This window comes from Carcharhinus amblyrhynchos, chromosome 10 (genome assembly GCF_965287045.1).
Source record: "Carcharhinus amblyrhynchos chromosome 10, sCarAmb.v2.hapA, whole genome shotgun sequence".
Classification (NCBI taxonomy): Eukaryota; Metazoa; Chordata; class Chondrichthyes; order Carcharhiniformes; family Carcharhinidae; genus Carcharhinus; species Carcharhinus amblyrhynchos.
In genome coordinates, this window is record NC_137333.1 from 28951663 (window position 1) to 28966939 (window position 15277).

Here is a 15277-nt window from a genome sequence, read left to right on the forward strand (position 1 = left end):
TGAATCTCCGCTGCACCCCCTCCAGTGCATTCACGTCCTTCCTGTAATATGCTGACCAGAACTGCACACAGTACTCCCAACTGTGGCCTCACCAAAGTTCTATACAACTCCATCATGACCTCTCTGTTTTTTAATCTATACCTTGACTGATAAACGCATGTGCCGTATAACTTTTTCACCACCCTTTCTGCCTCCAGAAATCTATGGACAAACACGCCAATGTCCCTTTGTTCTTCGGAACTATATACCAAGAAGAGCTCAAGTGATCAAAGGCTGCGCATACACACACAACACAGAAGAATGCACAATATACTAACAATTATGGTTGAGTGTCGGATATCAAGAGCTGGGTTTTCTTCTGTAGGATAAACATTCAGACTCAGAAATTTGCTCAGATCTTTATCTTTAATTCCAAGGTTATAAAGACCATCCATAATTCTTCCTTCCTCTTTGAGGATATCTAGGATGCTGGAGAAAAACAAACAAAATTAATAAGACTTACTGGCAGACAAGGTAACAAGTACAGGAACTATGAAAATGCAAGCTAAATCTGAAAATAGCACGGATAAATCAAAAGTTTGTAAAGGATTATATATTTATTTGAATTTCACATTTTTATTCCATCTAAATTCCAATTGAATCCAACTCATGGTCCCCACAAGAGAGTCAAACAAGATCCAAGGTGACAAGATGAGGCATTGCATCCCATCGTGGCTTGATCTGACACTTCACCTTTGTCAAAAGGCCAAAATGGCTTTGAAAAAACGCATCAGGCAATGCTTTGGTTAAACCTCATCAGCTACAATGATCACTGACTCTACCCTAGCTTGGGCAAACAACCTGCTTGAGCGTGGTTTCATCCCTGACCAAGTATCCTTTTCCTTCATTCTATTTATTAAACTCCCAAATATCCTGCTTCAAAGAAATGTAAAATTATCTTCTAACTTTGCTTTCAATCATTTAACTGATAATGATATGATTTGCAGTTTTTAATACCATTGATTACATAATTAAGCAAAATACAATACTTGGATACAAACTAAATTAGCAAACAGCTATTGTTCAGTGTTGACACTCTTCCTCCATTCTGAAGGTTGGGTAGGAAAAAAAATTCCTCAAAGTTTTTTCACAGTGCATGGGCAATCTATTGAATTGCATGGTTCATTTAAATTTTTCACTCAGCTGTGCATGTAGTGTCACTAAAGGTGTCAACTGTGGAACATCTGAGTGGAAACTTTTGTTTTCTATGCTGCTGCATAATTTGAAAATAAGATTGCTTCAAATCACGCACTCTTGCATATGCAATCTAAGCTGACACTACAATGTAATTCCGAAGGACAGCTAGATTTTAGAAGTGATGTTAAACCAAGATTTCCTTCTAGGTCAATGTAAAAGATCTCACAGCACCATCTGAAAAGTGAGGTATTTATCCTTTCAATCTGGTCAATATTTATCCCTCAACTAACATCATGCCAAGTTGGAATTTACCTTCTTAGCTTGGGTTACAAAATAAAAATTTTTGACTAGATTGTTTTCTCTGCAATTTCATTACTACATTAACTTTTAATGCTCTTTGGGACTGATAATTTGTATTATCAGATATTCCAGCTCCATTTCCAAAAAAAAATTTAAATATAGTGGGTGCCATCTTACCACCTCATCCCACCCATTAATTAGCATGGTAAGGTGGGAGGATGACGTATGAAGCTAAAAATCAGATTCGCGCATAATATCAAATGGTTTGCGATATTCCCAGCCCCTTTCTATAGGTGCAAACACTTTGCTCCCAAAATTTCAATATCAGTAGTGAGGTCACCATGCTATCACCTCCCCTCCCAGCATCTCCCCAGCTCACCGGCATGATGTCATGCTGGACCAAATCATATTGCTCTATAAAAGTCTGCTTCAGGCTTGGCAGTAGTGAAAGGGAACAAGGAGGTGAGTACAACTGAGCACTAATCCCTGGGAGGGCTGGGAGTCTTAGCTGCTGCCATGGTGTGGGATGAGGTGGGGGGCTTGCATGGATGCAGGAGTTTGAGGGGGGCTCATGCCAGTATGGGGGGTCCTCAGGTTAGGATTTGGTACTGGTTTGGGACTGCTTGAGGTCAACTTCCAGCTGCACTGATGTCACTATAGTCACCCTGACATTTATCTGCTGGGCAGGCTCGTTGGCTGACTGCAGACTTTCCATCTCAGGCCCACTAACAGTAACGAGCAGCAGCTCTATCAGCTGCTGCTCTAATCAGGGGAATTCGGCAAATGTTGACATGGCTCTTCACACTGCATGGACTGTGCAGTGCTGCCTTCGAAGGAAACCCAACCCGTGCAAATCATGAGGGTGCGCTTTCCTCATCTGTCTGAACTGCAGTAGCCACTTCACTAGGCATACAGGTGGGTGCACTCATGTCCATGATGTAGGAGTTCCCAATGGATACTCCCCCACACTCGTATATCCCTCATGCCCACCAAGGCGATGATGTGGCAGCAGTTGCCAGCCACTCAGGCATGGCACTGGGGATGGTGTTGAGTTGCTGGTGTCCAGCCTCATTGGTGCACTGGCTACCGGGAGGGAGTGAAAAGCCTAGATACATAATCCTACTGCTATGAAGCTGCATATGTAAGGTTAAAATTGTGGTGTTTGAAAATGTAAATAGTGAAAAGAAATGCTAAGAAAATCAAAATAAATCATATTGCATTGTCTCTTGAAAAGATAATTGTGTCAGTACCAAAATGTTTTAAACTAGTTTGGCAGGAAGGTGGGAACCAAAGCAATGGTGAATTAACTGAAGAGGAATCAGAGAGTGGGGCCAGTAAGACTCAGAGACAGAACAGGAAGCGAGTGGTTGCTAATCAAAGACGGTCTGTTGGACTGAAATGCATTTGTTTCAATGCGAGAAGTGTAACAGGTCAGGCAGATGAACTTAGAGCTTGGATTAGTACTTGGGAACTATGATGTTACTGACATTACAGAGACTTAGTTAAGGGAAGGACATGATTGGCAGCTTAATATTCCAGGCAGGATAGAGGGGGATGTAAAAGGGGTGGGGGAGTAGCACTACTGGGTAAGGAGAATATCACAGCTGTACCATGGGAGAGCATCTCGGAAGACTCATACAACGAGGAACATGGGTAGAGCTCAGGAATACGAATGATGTACTGACAATGTTGGGGTTTTACTATAGGCTGCCCAACAGCTACAGGAACAGATATGTAGGCAGATTTTGGCAAGGCGCAAAAATAACAGGGTTGTTGTGGTGTGAAGCCAGGAAAAAAAAATAAAGATGGGTATCTGGCATAAAAATAGCTGTCCGGCACATAAGGGGTTAAAAGGCATTAAACCTGCACTGACTTCCAGCACAGACACTGACTTTCAAACACAGACAACCACTTAAAATCTAAACCACAGGACAGACAGTTAATTGAATTAAAACAGGGAACAAATGCTTCAGGAAGCCAGGCACCTTAAAAGAGATAAAGATAGTCCTGGGATAATGGTGGTCTGATAGGGAGATTAAGAGAAACACAAAGGAACCATGTACTACAAGAATAGAATAAATTCAGTCATTGATAAGAGGAAATGTACCCATTCATGGAACAATGTGATATTGAAATGATAATGGCTGTACCTGTCCATAATAATGAGCTAAGAAATGTTGTACCCATTTGACTATAACGATGTGATAATTGTGTCCGGTCCACCTATTGTGTAAAGGGTATAAAGGTGGACTGCTTCTATTGTTTCATTGAGAGAAAGTAGCTGTCCAGTAATGCGAGGTGCTGGTGCCTTTTCTCCACGAAGCTTCGTTAAAAATAAACTGTGTTACTGACCCTCCAGTCGGACTCAGAAGTGGTATTTTTTCCCACAACATGGTGGAAGATTTTAACTTCCTCTATACTGACTGAGGCTCACTTAGTTCTAGGACTGTGGATGGGGCAAAGTTTGTAAGGAGCATTCGGGAGGGTTTCTAAAACAGTATGTAGATAATCCAACTTGGGAAGGGGCCAGACTGTACCTGGTATTGGGGAATGAGCTTGGCCAGGTGGTCGAGGTTTCAGTAGGGAAGCAGTTCGGGAACAGTGACCTCAATTCTGCAAGCTTTGAGGTACTGATGGATAAAGATGTGTAGTTCTCAAGTAAAGGTGCTAAATTGGGTGAAGGTTAATTACAATAATCTTAGGCAGGAACTGGAGAATGTAGATTGGGGGCAATGTTTGAGGATAAGGATTCAGGGCTGGCAGATTCCTATAAGGATGAAGCGTAAGTATGGCAAGTTTTGGGAACCTTGGATAACGAGAGATATTCTCAGCCTAGTCAAAGAGTAAAAGGAAGCATTTGGCAAAGTTAGGAACACACGGAGCAAATGTGGAATACAAGGAAAGTAAGAAGAAACGTAAGCAAAGAGTAAGGAGGGCTAAAAGGGGTCACAAAAAGTCATGGCCAGCAGGTTTTAGGAAGATCCCAAGGCTTTTTATACATATATAAAGAGCAAGAAGGTAGCCAGAAAAGGCTTGGCCCACTCAAGTATAGGGGAGGGAATCTACGCGTGGAACGAGAGGAAATGGGTGAGGTATTAAATGAGTACTTTGCATTTTTGATCAGAGGGGAGTACGGTAGGATGAGAGAAGAATTGGCGAATGTGGACTGGGGGAGCGCGTTGGAAGGTAGGTCTGCTGAGGAGCAGTGGAGGATCTTTAAGGAGATCTTTCTTGATGCTCAGCAGAAATTTATTCCGATGGTCAAAAAGGACAGTAGGAGGAGAGGTAATAAGCCGTGGATAACGAAGGAGGTGAAGGAAAGTGTTAAATTAAAAGCGGAGGCGTTTAGAGTAGCTAAGAGTAGTGGGCGAGAAGAGGATTGGGAGAGGTTTAAATGTCAACAAAGATTGACAAAGAAGTTGATAAAGAAGGGTAGGAAAAACTATGAAGCTGGGCTAGCGCTTAATATAAAAAAGGATAGCAAGAGTTTTTATAAATATATAAAAAGGAAGAGGCTGGCTAGGGTGAACGTTGGTCCCTTAGAGGATGAGAAGGGGGACTTAGTGGTAGGGGATGGGGATATGGCTAAGGTCTTGAATAACTTTTTTGTTTCGGTCTTCACGGAGGAGGACGTGAATAATTTGCCGGATGTTAGAGATGGAAAGGTGGTAGGACTGGAGGGTCTCGACGACATTACTGTTACTAGAGAGGTGGTGCTCGACAGACTGGAGGGGGCTGATTGTGGACAAGTCCCCAGGACCGGATGGAATGCATCCGAGGGTCCTGAAAGAAATGGCGGAGGTGATAGTGGATGCCTTGGTGGTTATTTTCCAGACGTCGCTGGATTCCGGGGAAGTGCCGGAAGATTGGAAAACGGCTAATGTTACGCCGTTGTTTAAGAAGGGTGCCAGGCAAAAGGTGGGGAATTATAGGCCTGTTAGTTTAATGTCTGTTGTAGGTAAAATGTTAGAATCCGTCATCAAGGAGGAAATAGCGAGGCATCTTGAGGGGAACTGCTTGATAGAGCAGACGCAGCACAGTTTCGTTAAAGGGAAGTCGTGTCTGACAAATTTACTGGAGTTCTATGAGGATGTGTCTAGGGCGGTGGATAGAGGAGAGCCGGTGGATGTGGTCTTTCTTGATTTTCAGAAGGCGTTTGACAAGGTACCTCACAAGAGGTTATTGCAGAAGGTCAGGGGGCATGGAGTTGGGGGTAGGGTGTTAGCGTGGATAGAGGACTGGTTGTCAAATAGGAGGCAGAGAGTGGGGGTCAATGGGTGCTATTCGGATTGGCGGTTGGTGACTAGTGGAGTGCCCCAGGGGTCGGTGCTGGGGCCTCAGCTATTTACCACTTATATAGATGATCTGGAGGAGGGAACCGAGTGTAGGGTGTCGAAATTTGCTGATGACACCAAAATTGGTGGAAAGGCAAATTGTGCGGAGGGTGGTGAGAGTCTACAGAAGGATCTAGGTAGGCTGGGCAAATAGGCCAGGAAATGGCAAATGGAATTTAATGTTGGCAAGTGCGAGGTGGTCCACTTTGGTAGGAATAATGGTAGGAAGGATTATTACTTACGTGGAGAAAAACTGCAGCAGGCGACGGTGCAGAGGGACCTCGGGGTCCTTGTGCATGAGTCGCAAAAACCCAGCTTGCAGGTGCAGCAGGTGGTCAGGAAGGCAAATGGGATGCTGGCCTTCATCGCGAGGGGGATTGAATATAAAAGTAGGGCGGTCTTGCTGCGGCTGTATAGGGCATTGGTGAGGCCGCAGCTGGAGTACTGTGTGCAGTTTTGGGCGCCGTACTTACGCAAGGATATTTTGGCCTTGGAGGGAGTGCAGAGGAGGTTTACTCGGCTGATGCCGGAGTTGAGGGGGTTGAGCTATGAGGAGAGGCTGAATAAACTAGGCTTGTACTGGTTAGAGTTTAGAAGAATGAGGGGAGATCTCATTGAGACGTATAAGATGATGAATGGGATGGATAGGATAGAGGTGGACAGACTCTTCCCGCTCAGAAAGGATAGTAGGACTAGGGGGCACAGCCTCAAGATAAAGGGGGGGCGGTTTAGAACGGAGTTGAGGAGGAACTTCTTCACTCAAAGGGTGGTGAATCTCTGGAATTCTCTGCCCGTTGAAGTGGTGGAGGCTACCTCGCTAAATATTTTTGAGACGCGGGTTGATGGGTTTTTGATAAGAGAGGGGATTAAGGGTTATGGGGAAACGGCGGGAATGTGGAACTGAGCCACGACAGATCAGCCATGATCTTATTGAATGGCGGGGCAGGCTCGAAGGGCTAGTTGGCCTACTCCTGCTCCTATTTCTTATGTGCTTATCAGTATTTATCAAAGAGAAGGAGTTGGTGGATGATGAGTCTGGGAAAGGGTGTATAGATAGTTTGTTGTGATCAAGGAGGAGGAGGTATTGGGGTTCTTGAAAAACATTAAGGTAGATAAGTCCCAAGGGCCTGATGGGATATACCCAAAAATATTGAGAGAGGCAAGGCTGGAAATTGCTGGGGTCTTGCGAGAAATCTTTGTATTCTCACCGGCTACAGGGGAGGTCCCAAAGGATCGGAGAATAGCCAATGCGGTTCCCTTGTTTAAGAAGGGTAACAAGAATAATCCAGGCAATCACAGGCCGGTGAGCCTTACAGCAGTGGTAGTGAAATCATTGGAGAGGATTCTGTGAGACAGGATTTACTCCCACTTGGAAATAAGTGAATGTATTAGTGAGAGGCAACATGGTTTGTAAAGGGGAGGTCGTTTCTCACTAACTTGATCGAGTTTTTTAAGAAATTGACGAAGATGATTGATGAGAGTAGGGCAGTAGATGTTGTCTACATGGACTTCAGAAAGGCCTTTGACAAGGTCCCTCATGGCAGACTGGTGCAGAAGGTGAGGTTGCATGGTATCAGAGGTGAGCTGGCAAAGTAGATACAGAACTCGCTTATTCATAGAAGACAGGGGGTAGGATTGAAGGGTGCGTATCTGAATGGAGGACTGTGACAAGTGGCATTCCTCAGGAATCAATGCTGGGACCTTTGCTGTTTGTTATTTATAAATGATTTGGAGGAAAATGTAACTGGTTTGATTTGTAAGTTTGCAGATGACACAAAGGTTGATGGATTTGCGGATAGCAATGAGGACCATCAGAGGATACAGCAGGATATAAATCGGTTCGAGACTTGGGCGGAGAAATGGCAGAAAGAGTTTAATGCAGACAAATGTGAGGAAATGTATTTTGCAAGGTCTAATACAGAGAGGAAATATACAGTAAACTCTAAAGAATATTGACAGGCAGAGGAATCCGGGTGCACAGATACACAGATCACTGAAACTCATCAACATAGGTGGAGAAGGTAGTCAAGAAGGCATACGGCATGCTTGCCTTCATTGGCTGGGGCATTGAGTTTAAAAATTGGCAAGTCATGTTGCAGCTTTACAGAACCTTAGTTAGGCCGCACTTGGAATCTGGTGTTCAATTCTGGTCGCTACACTGCCAGAAGGATGTGGAGCTTTGGAGAGGGTACAAAAATGATTTTGCCATGTATGGAGGGCATTAGCTATGGCGAGAGGTTGGAGAAACTTGGTTTATTCTCACTGGAACAACGGAGATTGAGGAGCAACTTGATAGAAGTCTACAAGATTATGAGAGGCATGCGCAGAGCGGATAGTCAGAAGCTTTTTCCTCGGGTGAAAGAGTCAATTACTCGGGGGCATAGGTTTAAGGTGCGAAGGGCAAGGTTTAAACAAGATATATGAGGCAAGTTTTTTACACCAAGGATGGTGCGTGCCTGGAACCTGCTGCCGGGAAAGGTAGTAGAAGCAATTACGATAGTGACTTTTATCGACCGCCTTGATAAATACATAAATGGGATGGGAATAGAGTGGTATGGTGACTGGAAAGCTGCCTATGCACGTCAAGTGCCTCCTTCTTCTTCTCTTGAGCAGGTCCTCAATATCCCAAGTCACCCAGAGTTCCCTACTTCTACCAGCCTTCACTTTAAGAGGAATGTGCTTACCCTGAACCCTGGTTAACATACTTTTGAAAGCCTCTCACTTACTAGACATCTCTTTGCCTTCCCACACACTACCCCAATTAACGTTTGAAAGTTCCTGCCTGATACTATCAAAACTGGCCTTGCCCCAATTTAGAATTTTAACTTTTGGGCCAGACCTATCATTAGAACATAGAACATTACAGCGCAGAACAGGCCCTTCAGCCCACGATGTTGCGCCAACCAATTAAAAGCAATGACCCTCTAACCTAAACCAATCCCTTTGCATCCATAAACTTATCCACGGATCTCTTAAACGCCCCCAAACTAGGCGCATTCACAACTGCAGCAGGCAGGGCATTCCAATCCCTCACCACCCTCTGGGTAAAGAACCTACCTCTGACATCCGTCCTATAACTACCACCCCTTAATTTGAAGCTATGTCCCCTCGTGCTAGCTTTCTCCATCTGAGGAAAAAGGCTATCAATGTCCACCCTATCTAAACCTCTAATCATCTTGTACGTTTCAATAACATCCCCTCTTATCCGCCTTCTTTCTAATGAAAACAACCTTAAATCCCTCAGTCTCTCCTCATAGGACCTCCCCTCCATACCAGGCAACATCCTGGTAAACCTCCTCTGCACCCTCTCCAATGCCTCCACATCCTTCCTATAATGTGGGGACCAGAACTGCACACAGTACTCCAAAAGCGGCCGCACCAGAGTTTTGTACATTTGCAACATGACGCTGCGACTCCTAAATTCAATCCCCCTACCAATAAACGCCAAGACACCGTATGCCCTCCTAACAACCTTATCTACTTGATGCCCAACTTTCAGGGATCTATGTACACATACACCTAGATCCCTCTGTTCATCGACACTATTCAGAGTCCTACCATTAGCCCTATACTCTACACATCTGTTATTCCTGCCAAAGTGAATTACCTCACACTTTTCCACATTAAACTCCATCCGCCACCTCTCGGCCCAGCTCCGCAACTTGTCCAAGTCTCTCTAAACTATGACACCCCTCCTCACTATCTACCACACCTCCGACTTTGGTGTCATCAGCAAATTTACTAATCCACCCAACTATACCCTCATCCAGATCATTAATAAAAATTACAAACAGCAGTGGCCCCAAAACAGATCCCTGAGGCACACCACTCGTAACTGAACTCCATGACGAATACTTACCATCAACCACCACCCTCTGTCTCCTATCTGCTAGCCAATTCCTGATCCAATTAACTAAATCACCCTCAATCCCATACATCTGCATTTTCTGCAGAAGCCTTCCATGGTGAACCTTATCAAACGCCTTACTGAAGTCCATATATACCACGTCAACTGCCTTACCCCCATCCACCTCCTTGGTCACTTTTTCAAAAAACTCAATAAGGCCATTCTCCATGGCTATCTTAAAACCAATAGAATTATGGTCACTGGTTCCAAAGTGATCCTTCACTAACACTTCTGTGACCTGCCCTTCCTTATTTCCCAAGAGGTCAAGTTTTGCCCCCTCTCTAGTCGGCCATCCACATATTGAATAAGAAGTTCCTCCTGAACAAATCAACAAATTTCTCTCCATCCAACCCTCTACTACTACGGCTGTCCCAGTCAATGCTGGGAAAGTTAAAAACACCTAGTATTATAACCCTATTTTTCTTGGTGCTATCTTGGTCCTTACTTACTTGCTCCTCAATTTCCTGCTATTTGGGGGCCTATAGTATAACCCTATCAAAGTGATTTCCCCCTTCTTATTTCTCAGTTCTACCCATCTAGACTCAGTGGCCGAACTCTCGGACACATCCCTTCTCAGTACTGCCATTATGTTTTCCTAATCAAAAGTACAACTCCCCCTCCTCTCTTACCTCCTGTTCTATCTTTCCTATAGCATCTGTATCCTGGAACATAAAGCTGCCAATTCTATCCCTCCCTTAGTCACGTATCAATAATTCCTATAATATCCCAGTCCCCTGTACCCATCCATGTCCTGAATTCATCTGCCTTGCCCGTTAGGCCTCTTGCATTGAAATAAGTTTAATCTGGACTTCCCTTGCTCTCTGTCCTGCTTTTGCCTGATCTGTCTGGTACTAGGATTATGGACACTGTCTTTACTACTTAATGTGCTCTCCTTAACTTCTCTTCTGTCTCCCTACTGCTTTAGGTCCCATCCACCTGCCAAACTCGCTTCAACCCTCCTGAATGGCTCTAGCAAATCTCCCCACCAGGATATTAGCTCCCTTCCAGTTCAGATGTAACCCGTTCCTCCTGAACAGGTCACGTCTTCCCCAGAAGAGATTCCAATGATCCAAAAAATCTAAATCCCTGCTCCCTGCACTAGCTCTCAAGCCATGCATTCATCTGCCTAATCTTCCTATTCCTAGTCTCACTAGCACTCGAGTCGTAGTCCAGAAATTATTATCTTTGAGGTCTTGCAATTTAGCCTTCTGCCTAATGCTCTATATTCACACTTTAGGACTTTATCCCTTTTCCTACCTATACCGTTGGTACCAATATGTACAATGACCTCTGGCTGCTCACCCTTCCACTTAAGAATGTCCTACAATGGTTCAGAGACATTCTTGATCCTGGCACCACGGAGACAACACACCATCCTGGAGTCTCGATTGCAGCCATAGAAATGCCTGTCTGTACCTCTAACTAGCGAGTCCTGTATTACTACTACTCACTTGCTCTTTGCCGACTCTGCTCTACAGCAGAACCAGGTATGGTGTCACAAGCCTGACTGCTGCTGGTATCCCCCTCAACAATATCCAAAATCGTATCCCTGTTTCAAAGAGGAATAGCCACAGGAGGCTCCTGCACTAACTGCCTGCCTCTTCTGGCGGTCACCCATCTACCTGACTGAACCTGTGGTGTGACAACCTCCTGTAACTAATGTCTATCACACTCTCTGCCTCCTATATGCATCGCAGTGCATCCACCTGCTGCTCCAACCAAACAATGTGGTCTGTGAGGAGCTGCAACTGGACACACATCCTGCTGACAAAGTTGTCAGGAAGACTAGATTGCTCTCTAATTTCCCACATCTGGCAGGAGAAGCATACCACTGTCCTAAGTGTCAGACTGCCTTATGTAGGTAAAAGGATAAAAGAATCTCAACTCACCTCTTCATTGCTTGTGGCCTTCTCAATGTCTTTTTTTTAGAGGAGGCTAGAGGAGGAGATAGGGAGGGAAACACTGATGTAGTCTTGGGGTTTAACTGTTCCTTTACAACAGCTTCTCCACAGACCAGTTTCTGGTAGCAGTGACTGCGCCTTTGCAAACTTACCTGCAACAGCCAGTCAACTCTGCTGCCCTCACCTGGACACTTAACTTCACATGAAGATGGAGGGTACGTTCCAGACATCCACCTTCTGGTAGCAGTGGCTGCATCTATGCAAATCTTACCTGCAACAGCCAATCTGCTCTGCTGCCCTCACTTGAACACTTACCTTCACACGATGGTGCCTTCTGGATGTCCACCTTCTGGTAGCAGTGACTGTACCTATACAAATCTTACTTGCAACAGCCAATCAACTCCGCTGCTCTGCTGCCATCACCTGGGCCATCTAGTATCTTCCCCCTAAATCATCTCCAGTTCCCCCATCCTTAGCAACCTGCATGCTTCCAGCTCCTGACCCCCAAGCATCTCCCTCCTCTCCCCCAAGAGTGTCTCAACCTTTGGCCCCGATACCCTTCAGGACTCATGTCATCAGATTTTACCTTAATCCTTCTGTCCCCATAGGTCCAAAGACGTGCAGGTTAGGTTGATTGGCCATGTTAAGAAATTGCCCCTTACTGTCCAGGGTAGCGGAGGTTAGAGGGATTAGTGGGTATAATATGTAGAGATATGGGGGTAGGGCCTGGGTGGGATTGTGTTCAGTACAGACTCAATGGGCTGAAGGGCCTCTTTCTGCACTGTAGGGTTCTATGTTCTATGAGAAGCTTCTCATAATCACCAGGAGAGGATGAAGATGATGTGCCTGAGATCTGGGTCCTCAACCCTTTAAGGAGCAGGTACTGGAGCTTGCGGGAGAGGAGGAGATCTAGACAATTAGTGACAGCATGGTTGGGCTGGAGTATAGAAGTGAGTATTTGTGAATCCTCCACTCTTTGCAGATATCTAAATAAGTTACATGCAACACAGATTCCTCTCCCTCCCTTGCAATTAACCTTGAACGCTGTGTGTAGGAAGGGATCCCGACGCGCCAGGGCCATCTGGCATCACAGCCCCCACTGCTGCTGCCATCCATCCTGCCCAGACAGCTCGGAAGACTCCTCAGAGGAAGCCAATGAAGTGACCTCCAAGGCTGGCAGCAGTTTTGCGTCAGCTTCCATCTTGTAGTTCACCATCCCAGAGATCTCGCACTGGTGGGTCAAGTTAGTGGTGAGACATCTGGGTCACTCTGTGCACACGACACATTTGCCGATGGACATTGGGTGGAGGAGGGAACATCCAAGGCCTCTGGCAGTCAGGGGCCTGCCAGAGGCGAGGACTCAGCTAGCTCCAGGCTACCTGCTGGCAATCACTTCTCCCTCAGCTGCTGGAGATGCAGTAACAGAGCCAGGAAATGCAGGAAGCGCTGATGGCCACACTGTACCAACTGTGAGGCTGTTGGGAAGAGTCCCAAAGCTTTCAGGTGGTCTAGCTATTGCCTGTTTTCCGTGGTTCCCAGGCCTGCAAGGGTAGCATCTGCGATAGAAAGCCTGGGGCAAGAAATCCTCACCAAAAGTGGCAGGGTCAAAGCGATGCCTGAGTCACAGCAGGCCATGGTGGAGTCCCAAAGGGCCATGGCGGAGTCACAGCAGGCCCTTCTCTCAAACAGCACTTGCTGCTACCATTGACAGGTGACCCTGACTCAGAGGGCCATCGCTGAGGGTTCATCCACTATCGCAAGAATGCAGGTGGTCCTCCAGGACTGACCCAGGTGCCCACAGGAACACTGATTTTTGATTTGATTTATCATTGTCACATGTATTAACATTCAGTGAAAAGTATTGTTTCTTGCACACTATACAGACAAGATATACCATTCACAGAGAAGGAAACGAGGGAGTGCAGAATGTAGGATGAGGGAGGAGGAAAGAGTCGAGCCCATACTGGGACCTTCCATCCAGGAGACTGCGGCCATGGCTACACCTTTTGACATCCCCCTTCGTGACACAGGGGCATCGGGATGAAAAGGGTGCCATGGATACTGACACCTCAATGCTGTCCAGACCCTGCAGAAGATAATTGCCAAGGACATTATAGGCTATGGTAGGTAGCTGTCCACTTCTACCTTCCAATGTACATCCTGGCGAGACACCAAGATGTAGTGGTAGGCCACATAAAGTTAAGATGTTGTAGTGGCACTAAGATGGAACAGGTGAAGACCAACACTAGTTAGATAGGCAGCGGGATCTGGGTCTACAGGTACACAGGTCACTGAAAGTGGCAATGCAAGTGGAGAAGGTAATCAAGAACGCATAGGGCATGCTTGTCTTCGTCGGCCGGGGCACTGAGTTTAAAAATTGGCATGTCATGTTGCACCTTAGTTAGGCTGCACTTGGAATATAGTGTTCAATTCTGGTCGACACGGTACCAGAAGGATGTGGAGGCTTTAGAGAGGGTACAGAAAAGATTTACCAGGATGTTGCCTGGATGTGGAGGGCATTATCTATGAGGAGAGGTTGGAGAAACTTGGTTTTTCTCTCACTGGAACGATGCAGGTCGAGGGGCAACCTGTTAAAAATCTACAAGATTATGAGGGACTTGGACAGAGTGAATAGTCAGAAGCTTTGTCCCAGGGTGGAAAAGTCAACTACTAGGGGGCATAGGATTAAGGTACAAGGGGCATAGGTTTAAAAGAGATGTACGAGGCAAGTTTTTTTCAAATACAGAGGAGTGTGGCTACCTGGAATCATCCTGCATTGAGGTGGTGTTAGGTGCCCTACAGTGAGGAGACCATTTGGAAGAGGAGGAGGAGGAGGAGGAAGTGGAGGGCGATCAGCTGGGTGTTGCTGAGTAGGAGGCCGCCAGCGGGAGGAGGAAGAGGAGGAGGAGGAGGACGACGAGCAACACCATTCAGGCCCCAGATGGCTGATGACAGCAAGTGAGGGCAATGAGGGAGGCCCTGATCACCACACTTGGGTTCCCCCTGCTCCCATCCCATTTGTGCAGTCCTACAATTTCCTGCAACATTGTAACACCGAAATGGTGGGCCTGGGTATGCTGTGTTAGCAAGTTTCTGTAACAGGCGGGAGGGTAATGACAACTTGTTCTGCACCATTGTGATGATGCCCTGGTGTAAACTAGTCTAACTCCTCCCTGAGCTCTGGATGTACACTGGCACTTGGGTCCACATCTGGGTTGTAGGTAAGGGAGCACTAAATATCCTTGCAGAGCCCTGATGTGGGGATGGGGAGTGAATCTCTCCTGAGTTCTGGAATGTTTTAAGTTGCTGGCTAAGCATGCCACCCACTGTAGCCAGTGAAATATTTGAATGCCTTGATTTCCCCAGCGCTGAGGAGCCTCCCACACTGACATCAACCTGCAGGGTCCCTCTGCCAACCATCAGGGTAAGTACTTGCAGGAGACCCAGCAGAACAGCCCAGAGACACAGCAGGCTATGGCAATAGCCGTTGAGAGGCTAATCAGAGAGAAATTGGTCACAGGTGTGGTGTGAAAGAACATTTATTGGTGCCAATAAAAGTGCCTTCAAAATAAGTAATAATATAAAAACATGTGAACACGAGGCTTTAAAAGTAAAGAAAATTACAGCACAGGAACAGGCCTTTAGTCCTCTAAGCCTGA

The 15277-nt window shown here is 46.0% G+C and overlaps 1 protein-coding gene across 2 annotated transcripts in view; it reads right to left on the reverse strand.

Annotated features, from left to right (window-relative positions):
• uggt2 (UDP-glucose glycoprotein glucosyltransferase 2) overlaps positions 1-15277 on the reverse strand; it is a 373478-nt gene that overhangs the window by 230636 nt on the left and 127565 nt on the right. For both annotated transcript variants that reach the window (XM_080198156.1, XM_080198157.1), the window contains exon 13: positions 318-468. In XM_080198156.1, coding sequence (XP_080054282.1) covers positions 318-468 — 151 coding nt within the window. The remainder of the gene's footprint in view (positions 1-317; positions 469-15277) is intronic.